This window comes from Episyrphus balteatus, chromosome 3, assembly GCF_945859705.1.
Source record: "Episyrphus balteatus chromosome 3, idEpiBalt1.1, whole genome shotgun sequence".
In the NCBI taxonomy this organism is placed as follows: domain Eukaryota; kingdom Metazoa; phylum Arthropoda; class Insecta; order Diptera; family Syrphidae; genus Episyrphus; species Episyrphus balteatus.
Window position 1 is genome coordinate 84,689,087 of NC_079136.1, and position 10,327 is coordinate 84,699,413.

At 31.2% G+C, this 10,327-nt stretch overlaps 2 protein-coding genes across 3 annotated transcripts; one reads left to right on the plus strand and one right to left on the minus strand.

The window, feature by feature from the left end:
* Nucleotides 1-1,238: 1,238 nt before the first annotated feature.
* LOC129915817 (putative riboflavin kinase) lies at nt 1,239-7,604 on the plus strand. Of its 2 annotated transcripts, XM_055995505.1 has the most exons (4): nt 1,239-1,365; nt 1,463-1,656; nt 1,738-1,889; nt 7,145-7,604. In XM_055995505.1, exons 1-4 carry the CDS (start codon nt 1,349-1,351, stop codon nt 7,391-7,393), a joined length of 612 nt encoding a protein of 203 aa, XP_055851480.1. In that variant the 5' UTR covers nt 1,239-1,348; the 3' UTR covers nt 7,394-7,604. The 2 variants fall into 2 exon arrangements, with proteins under 2 accessions (XP_055851480.1, XP_055851479.1); XM_055995504.1 differs by having other exon boundaries at nt 1,304-1,656.
* Nucleotides 7,558-9,053, minus strand: LOC129915812 (transcription initiation factor TFIID subunit 7). The gene is made up of 3 exons (XM_055995499.1): nt 8,871-9,053; nt 8,605-8,814; nt 7,558-8,546 (listed from the first exon to the last, which is right to left on the minus strand). The coding sequence occupies exons 1-3, from the start codon at nt 8,964-8,966 to the stop codon at nt 7,602-7,604; spliced, it is 1,251 nt and encodes a 416-aa protein (XP_055851474.1). The 5' UTR covers nt 8,967-9,053; the 3' UTR covers nt 7,558-7,601.
* Between the last annotated feature and the right edge of the window lie 1,274 nt (nt 9,054-10,327).

A 10,327-nucleotide genomic window follows, 5' to 3' on the forward strand; every position in this document is an offset into this window, starting at 1 on the left:
GTGAATTTTTAAACCTAAAATAAAAATAGAAGCTGTAAATGGTTTTTAAACTCAAGGTGCCAATATCACATGGGGAGTGGCAACAATAGGGCAGTTTACCCTCTTTCTTTCAAATTAAATAATTTTTTTTTTGTTTTTGATTTGATTCTGAGTTGTATTTGCTTCGTCTTCACTTTCCAAGTAATTTATTAAAGAGTCCACCTTAATTTTGTTTGATTTTTTTTTCAATTTTGTTTTCTTTTCCTTGTCACAATTTTTACCGGCAGAATAAAGGCATAACTACAACTACTGCCACTTTTTTGCAAAAAGTCAAAAAGTGAAAATTTTCAAACTCATTTTGTGAGTTTGAAATAGCGCTAGAAAGAAATAAAAATTGTTTAGTTTTGAAAATTTCCCACTTTTCACCTTTTAGGTCATTGAAGTAATGGCTTATAATGCTTCGAACATTATTTATCCACGCAAAATTAAGTGGAGACTTTTTCTTTACAGTGGCTCCAAATATTCAAATTTTGCGCTTGAACTGCGTACTGCTTGGAAAAATATTCAAGACAAAATTCGTCCCGAGATAAAATTTGTATGAGAAATTAAATTTTCCCGATCTGCGTACTAGGCTTTACGGTTGACGGTTTTTTTCACTTTTAATTCATTTATTTCTTGCTTTAAGAATTATTTTCTGTTGATTTTTCTTGATTTTAAATTAATTTTGAATTTTTTTATTTTGACTTTGACAGAATACTCAATGATATTTTTTCGTTAGCATTTTCGATGTCGACTTTGGAGACTTGAAAATTGTTCGTTTCGCATCAGCAGCGTACTATAAGCTTTACTTAAAAATTAAAGCGACCAATTGAAAAAATTTCTCCTGTGTTTAGCCTAGTATGCTGCTGATGCGAAACGAAATTGTCCATACAAAATTTCGTTAACGAAATCTTGAACGAAATTAAATTTGTTTTGTTTTTGCTTTTAAACTTATTTTCGGATGTTTTTTCTTGAATTTTTGTAGTATTTGTAGTTTTATTATTTTTACTCTGCTATAATACCAGATGGTATTTTTTTGTTAACATGTCCGCTGTTGACTTTGGAGACTTCAAATTTTTTCGTTTCGCTTCAGCAGCGTACTAGGCTTTTTCAAAAACTTTTTGCCAAAAAACCGTTTTTTCGGTCTGCCTTGAAAAAGCTATCAGAAAACTATTAAAAAATACCTGAACACAGCCACTATTTGTGGAACCTATTAATCTGACATATTGAACAAAAAACAAAAAAGAAAGTAAAATTACATTCCATCCACACTATCAAATCAGTCATTTTTTTTTTCTAGTTTTTTTACGGCACTACTGTGATTTTTAACATGACGATTTGTTTAGGGTATGATAGCGCCTTATAAAATTTCACATAAAAAGTCTAAACAAACTAACAATTTCGCGATTGTTCTGAATATTGCTTTATATGTGTTAACCTTCAGACTATTCAATTTGCGATTGATTGCTGTGGCTGGAGTCGCCAATAAGCTAGCAAGAAGTGCAGACGTTCATTCAACATTAATAGCAGTTCGCTCCATCACAACATTCAGAAGAATGGCAAGTCTACCTCATTACGCCTCTGGAGAAATTGTTCCTGGATTTGGACGTGGCTCCAAAGAACTTGGAATACCTACTGGTTAGTTTTTTTTTTATTGATGAGTTGCATAATAATTTGGTTGACTTGGTGTTATTTTGTTTTTAATTATCTGCAAAATAGCCAACTTTCCACTCGATGTTGTACAGGCTCTACCATCGGATTTCGTCACTGGAGTCTATTACGGTTGGGCGAATATAGATAGTGGAGAAGTTCATAAAATGGTCATGAGCGTAGGCTGGAATCCATTCTATGAAAACAAACAGAAGAGCATGGTAAGTGAATCAACAGGCAAAGGCAGTTTATGCTTAATTTGTTATCAGTATGTAATTGAAAACGACCTTTATTTTTATATTAATTGTTCATTCATATAGTGCGTCATTAGGAAGAAGAATTATTTATTGATTGAAACGTAAATGTTGTAGTTGTTTGCAATCTATCGTATCTATAAATTACAGATGAGATTGTTGTTTATCTGAAAAATTTCAGTATGTTATTTGCAAAAGTATTAAATTATTTGAAAGTGTGCGATGCACGTGTAAATAGTTTAATATTATTTTTTTTTTTAATGAAGATGTATCTATGAAATTGCTTTTTTTTTTGTTTTTGGGTAATTACATATACATACTATCTGATCTGTGTATATACCTATATTGTATTATGACAGAGATTTCAATTTGTGTGTAATAAAAAACCAATGACAATCACGTGTGTAATTTGCAGGGCCGCTTTAATAAAATTTCGCCGCCTTTGGATATTTTTCAAATGCGTTTTAGTTAAGTCTTTGGAAGAATTGACTCGTATAATTTTTCACTGCTAAAACATCAATTTTCTTATTCATAAATTTATTAGAAATTTAACGGTAACTTTTCATTTAATTGCAATGATAAATCTTAAGTTTTATCTTCATAAAAAAAGTATACTATTCGAAATATAATATTTTAGCAAATTATTTTGGAACGATTTTAACCAATTACGTTTTTGAAGAATTTATTAAACTTTACTGATTCATTACAAAAGTCGTTTTAGCAGATTTTGAATCAAGGCAAATATGTAAAGATAGGCTATCAGAAGAATAATGTTAATCTAAAAAAAACGCGAGTTCTTAGAAATAAGTTCAAACTGAGATGACAGACAAAATTTGCCCTAGCAGATATTTAATTTTAATTTTACGTAGTCATATAAAATAATATCTTCTTAATTTCAATTGGTTTGTTTTACCCTTAATGCACAAACAAGAGTTTTATGGGACAATATTTACACTTACTTACTGTTTTGAGTATGTAAGAATATAAATATTAAATAGACTATTGAAAGTTTAATGAATTTTGGAAACGAAAATAAGCTAACATTAAATTTATTTAAGAGAGAGAAAATAAGTTTTTTAAAAACTGTTCATTGAAAAGACCAATCCAACAATGTGTTTTAATCTACTGAAAATTGGTATTTCGAACAATTAGGGACAATACTATGTATACAGTATGTTTGAAAAATCAGAAAATTAGGATGTCAGGGTTTGTGACCCAAACGACATTTTTTTCAAATTGTTGGAAAGGTGTGAATGTCTTCTTTCAAAAATAGGGAAATATCCCAAAGCCTTTTAAAAACTATAGAGACTAGTATTTTTGTAATTCCCCTAGGCCCACCTATTGCTATAGGTCGTTTCAAATCAAAAGTCCCATCGAAAATTGAGCAAAAATAAAAAACTCAATCGCTCACTGGAAGGTAGCACTTATGACGCACCTGAACTTTTTCTAAAATTACGATAAAATAATAAAAAACAGTTCTTGATATCGCTTTTTTAATTAATTGATCCGTCTGTAAGACTCGCTGTGTTAGCCTCAGAAAGCGGAGCCAAGTCTCCCGGACTTGCATCACTCCATATCAGCGGGCAATACAAAAAAGCAAACAATTATTTAATTATTTATCATTTGAAGGCAGTTGGGATAATTTTACCGAAAATATTGTTATAGGCCTGGGTGAAGATGCATCCGAAATATCGGATTTGTCAATTCATGACTTAAAATTATATTCACATCTTTTTATTTGTATAATTGGGCAGTAAATATCTTATTTTTATTTTTCAATTATTTTGGAGTCATCACCATCGAAATCATTAATAAACAAATTCAGATTTTTCTTGCATTTCTTTCATTCAAACAAGCATGATTTGTTGTTATTTTTGAGTTGATTTGTCGCAATGAGCCAATAAAATTGAGTTTTTTGTCTATTTTTACTCAATTTTATTGGAAGGGAGAAAATAAACTCAGAGTCCGGACTTTTGATTTGATACAAGCTATATTGATTTTGAAATAATTTTTAAGTTCAAGTCCGTGATAGTTTGCCATTTAAAAATTCTTACAAATAAAAGAACCATTGAGAAAAAACATAATTTACACCACTTTTTAAGGGTTGTTATTTTTTTTTTAGAAGAAATATGAATTTTTAAATTCAAATGATCTATTTAACCACACAAAATATATTTTATTAGTCTTCTTGACTAGTATAAAATTCACTTGTACTTAGCATTCCGTCACTAGTAAATTTTTGCGAAAACAAATTATAAACCGTTTTTTCTACAGCCAAATCGCGCTTGTTCGAAAAAATATTTGTACTTTTGCAAAAAGTATCCAATGTTGTTATAACTTTTGTCTATTTGACTATTTAATGAAGTAGAAATTTTCTAATAATTAAAAAGCTACAATTGATAAAAAATAATTATATTTGTCTTTATGACCAAGAAATTTCGAATTTCAAAGATCCATTTCCAGATTGAAAAATATGTATGTATTTGTATGTATTTTTCTTGAAAGTGTATACAATATGAACCTGTACCTGCATCAATACCATTTTTTGCATTCCACTTTTTGCATCAAGATTGAAAAACCAATTCAATGCAGAATCTTTATTTAAATTGGGTAAAAAACCTGAAAAAAACTTAAAACCAATCTAAAATAATACACATTTTTTTTATTAGAAGTTTCTTAACTTGTAAGATTTTCTGTCTTAGTTTTTAACAATTTTTTTTTTTATTAAAGTTCAGCTTAGTCGAAATGCTTAATTTATAAATCTTAAGACCTGACACATGATACCTTCAAAAAGTGTTACTAAAATAATTTTATTTTGTCTGTATACTACGTATCATTGACTTTGTTTAAACATAATCATAATCACACCTCCGTACGATAAAAAAAATTACTATACTACCAAGTCAATAACTTAGAAATTGTAGGATTGTTCGAGATAACAACTTGGAAGAATTTTTACGCATAAAAGAAAGATAGATAATCACCACAGCCAGAGATAACTTCTCTTGACTTGACTTTTGCATGTTTGGTTTAGGTAACTAAATTCGAAAGCGAAAATCCACAGAACCCTTAGGCTTGTAAATCTATTCTCTTAATTTGTAGCTATTTGTTTTTGTTTAATTGCTAAAATATTTCCGGTGGATTTTTATAATAATAAGTAATTCCCCAAATAACCACTTAAAGCAATCACAATTAGCGAAAATAATGAGTCATATTGGCATGAGAGTTTTGTTTCATAATTTGTTCTACATTTATGGTTGGATCTTTGATGAAAAAAAAAGTAAATGATGAAAATGTTAATGAATTATTAAAACGTATCATAAATTAATGTGAATGATATCAACAAAACAGTTAAGGGCCCTACACGTAAAATCAATTAGTTAAACAAATCAGATCAAATTTCCAAAATACTGTTTCCTTTTTTTTGTTTTTTGCGCCGACTCAATGTTAAACAATCACATAATATGACTATATTATAGTAAGTTGAGAATATGTGATATCTACTTTGTATAGATTTTATAGCCAGACCTTGCTATTCTCAGCTGACGATATTTTATTTAGCATTTTAAAGAAAGAATTTCATGAGAGTTAAACTTAAGATAGTAAAATTTAAAACAGAATCCCTTGTATTGAGTTGCTGTATGTACATAAAAAGTAGTAAGTTGCAATACTTATAGTTAGTTTAAAAAAAAAAAACTCTGATGTTTGTTGTTTCTTATCTAATATTTCAAAGTATGATCCACTTTGAGAGGCAATAGTTTGTGAATTAGATATTAAAACCGCACGTAAAATATCAAATTTTTAATTAAAACTTGAAGTTCAATTGTGGTGTGGTTTTATTTGATTATTATATATTATTTACATACCACAAGTAGTATATTGAATTGATTAAATTAAACAAGATAGTTTACAAATCAATAGAATTTAGAAATTCAAATTAATTTAATTTTAATAGATAAAATAATTCAAATGGTATACTTGACCTGAGATATGAAATATCAATATTTTTTTGTGATTTTTTAAATCAAACCCAAAGAATTTAATACATATCGTCGGTCTCATAAGGAAACCTCGTAACTCCACCTCTTTTCGAAAATGACTTTTGAATGCCATTTTTTAGAAAATATATCAGCGGAGCTACCCAGAAAATTTGAAGCCATTCCGAAAACTCTAAATAGACTTAAATTCAAATTTTGTACAGCACTTAACTCCCCAACTACTCTGTTGTTTCTCTACTCTTTTGTCTCTCCTGTAAAATTTTGATTTTGGGAGTTACGAGGTTTCCTTATGATGCCGACGATAATGGACCTAGAACACTACAGCCAACCAATAGGAATTGTATTCCAAATGGACTATAATAAAGGGCAAAAACTAAAAACGCTTCCCTGGTGTTTCCAAATTTTGTTGGGAACACTTTGTCTACTCATACTGGGCATTATTTTAGTTTTAAATTGCTCATTTCGGAACTTCTCTTTGTCTTAGGATATCCCATTTAGATCTAGTGGATGTCTATTGAATGTCTTCTCAGAATGTCTTGCATCATCAACCAGTTCAGGGCCATTCCGCTATAGACGATCCTTGGCATATTTTCTAAATTTTAATATTTGATACTTTTTTGAAATAATAACAAGTAAAATAACCGTTTTTCATAAGAACAAGCAAAAATGAGGCCAAATTATTTAATTTAAATTTTATTCAAATTATATTAAATAAATACCAAGTTGTGCTACTTGACTTTCTCTTTGTAGCTTCTCTTTGTTTGCGTATTTTTCTCACCTCCATAAACAAATTTGTTAGTAAGATATAGTGTTGTTAAACGATCGCAATATTCCATATATTTGTTTGCATCATCAGTTTTAGAGATATCAAACAGTCACAAAAAATTCAAATAGTCAAAACGCTACCAAAGTTTTGAACTCGTGAATTGTGTTTCTAGCCCCCGGAACCCGTGTAGCTCTGACCCAATCAATTCTAATCTACTCAGGATCATTAATTTACATTAATAGTGCCTGCGGTTAGTGCTTCTCGTATCATGAAGTTATGCTGAAATTTTTTTTTGAAAAATTTCACTTAACGTTTTCGAAATTTTACGACACCACTAAGCAACTATTTCCATATTAAATTAAAAAAAAAGTAATTCAGTAAGTAAGTTTAAATAATCAGAATAAGTTCAACAAATTAAGTTTTAATTGTTTTTTAATTTTGTTTTTGTTTCATTGCAGGAGACGCATATATTACATGAATACAACAGAGATCTCTACGGCTGTATACTTAAAGTAATTATAGTAGGCTACCTACGACCAGAAAAGAACTTTGACTCTCTAGAAGCGCTAGTGGCTACAATCAAAAAAGACATAAACGATGCAGAGGTAGCTCTTGACAATCCAGAGCACCGGTATTTGAAAGATTCAAATTTCTTTACGGAAACACAAAAAGAATCCAACAATAATGGCACCTCAGAAAAAGTGTGATTAAATCTTTAGCGTTTATTCAAAATGAAACTCAAATTCCTGGTGGTTACTTAATTTATTATCATAATGTAAATGGTATTTTTGTTATATTTTTTTTTTATTATCGCCGTTATATTCTTTTTATGTACAAACATAACGACAGAAAAAATAATGTGTAGTTAAATTTTAAACAATCAAAAAAATGAATTACATAGTGCAATTTTTAAATTTAGAGCATGTTTTGATAATCTTGTATTTCTAATTCTTTTTCAACAATTTGACTCAATAAATTCTCGAGGGTTTCTTGTAGTCGTTGTTTCAAAGTTGGATTTTGAATGGATGAAATCTCTTGAGATTTCTGGGATTGTTGAACCTTGAGGTCATCACATTGACCACGTAACTCGGATATTTTAGCAGTTATTTGTTCTCGTGTCATTTGTGCCTCATTTGAATATTCATCGTCGGAGTCGTTTCGTTTTTGTTCCTCATAGAAACCACTTGGACCGGCTAAACTTGAATTGGAGCCTCCGAATGATTTGGAAGGATCTTTAGGGCTTCCAAACATGGATTTATTGAACTCTGTGACAATTTCCTTCTGATTATGAGTTCCAGACATTGAATATTCTTCCGACATGCGACTGTCATCAGCCGATAGACGAGAAGTTTCTTCAATGTCGCGTCTAACAGGCCTATCTTCATCATCTGATGAGGAAACTTCCTCACCAAAAATATCATGCTCGGCTACATCGCGCATATTGCTTGGCATCGACGAAGGTCTTTCTTCTTCGCCATCCGATTCGACATTGATGTCCTTGTTGGAGTCGTTAAGCAATTTATCATCTTGGAGTGTTTCCTCGTTATCTGTAGATTGATCTTTAGAATTGAGCATTCCACCAGACTTGTCATCGTCTTCATTGATTATCTCATACTTAACATTTACTGCATCGTTGTCGACACGAAGTAAACGTTTTACTTCTTTCTCAATTTCTGGAGCTTCGACATATTTCTTTTTGAGAGTTTTGCGGAAGCGACGTTTACGTATGTTCTTACAGGGTGGCGTTATACCATGTGGCCAGAGGAACTTTTTGTCAACCTTGTTGGGATCCTTCTTTTTGGCTTTGTTGGGTGATTCATCTTCAGGAACTGGAGCATCGGGTTCTTCTTTACAAATCATCTTTAAATAAAGTTAATATTATAATAAAAAAAAGCTATTTTTATTAAAAACAAATTACAATTTGGCAAACATCTGCAGTTTTATAAAAACTCTTGTTATCGATGGTTTTGAGGCATTCCATAATTGTTGGCAAATCAACAATCTTTGCATGTAGTAGCCAATGATCGAAACGTACTTCACCATATCGTAAGTCGCTGTCCATTTTAATGGCAAGCCGATCTTTGAGGTTGCCTGATAGAAGAGCTTCATGTAGTATTTTTGCAGGCTCCTAGGAGAACAAAATCAGTTGGCTGTAAAAAATTGATATAATTTGGATAGTCTTACCTCTGGAATTCTTAAAATGAATTGATTTTCAAGTTCAACCCCATCGTCTCTGGGTTTTGAATCATTTTGTTTCTTTTCTGGCTTTTTTTCAAGCATTTTGCTTTCGATTTTAATAAAAAAAATAAAATAATTTGTAAATATTTTACTTTTTCACAGCTCACAAGAAAAAAATTGACAAGCCGACTGACATTTAAAATGAGTGCGTCCAGTAGTTAAGTAGTCAAAAATTTAGAACAAATAGTACTTAACATTTTTAGTACTATGGTATACTTTAAAATTTTGCTCTTTAAGGCTTGGCCACACCAGAGGGTACGCGGTAGAGGTACAGGTAACGGTACGGGTATTTGTATGGAAAAAATTCCAAACTGACACATCAACGTTCGGGTGTGGAATTTTTTTAGTACAAATATCGTTACCGCTATACCGCGGATGTGGAATTTTGTTCATACAAATATCGTTACCACTACCCGTACCGCTACCGGCATACCCTCCGGTGTGGCCAAGCCTTTAGGGCTTGGAATTTATTTCATACAAGTACTGGTACCGCTACCCGGACCGCTATCGCTAACTGCATACCTTAAGGCTTGGCCACACCGGAGGGTACGCGGTAGAGGTACAGGTAACGGTACGGGTATTTGTATGGAAAAAATTCCAAACTGACACATCAACGTTCGGGTGTGGAATTTTTTTAATACAAATATCGTTGCCGCTACCCGTACCGCTACCGCGTACCCTCCGGTGTGGCCAAGCCTTTACAGTGTGGTCAAGCCATTTTATAGCCTTTTCACACCGAACAATACCGGGTTTTTGCTAAAAAGTCCATAACCACATCCAAAACACAAGCTTTCCCATACATATTTTTTTTAAGCTAAACCTGGGGGGTCATTCCGTAATTTTGAAAACGATAATCGAATCGATGATAATCGTTTTACAGTTTGACAATCTTTATAGCTATTTTAAGTCAATTCTGATTCAATATTTCCTAAATAGTTTATATAAATAAAAGTTTTCGTATCCTTAGAAGTCGTATTAGTCTAGGTGATTTAGTAGTTGCCTCTTACTCGGGTGTCCCAGGTTCGATTCCGGAAATTGAAATTGTTTTTTTTTTTTTTTATTTTCTCAATAATCGTCAATAAATAAACGATAGCTAAATCCCAACTAGCACAATAGCTTCTATAAATTGAGATCTCACAGGTACTACTTTTTATACAGCTTGTATTGAGCTTGCTTCAGAATTTAATTGCTTATAGAAGTTCGAACTTGTTTAACAACTTCTAATAAGTTGTTTAAATACTGTTAAAGAAACTTAAACGAAAAAAGTTTGTTTTCGGAAAAGCCTGCTTAGTGAGTTTATAGGAGCTTTACAGAAATTACCAAGTTTAGTACTTGATTTTTGGTTTTGATATTGAATAATCTAGCTCGGACACTTTTTGGTTTTGACATTGAATAATTTAGCT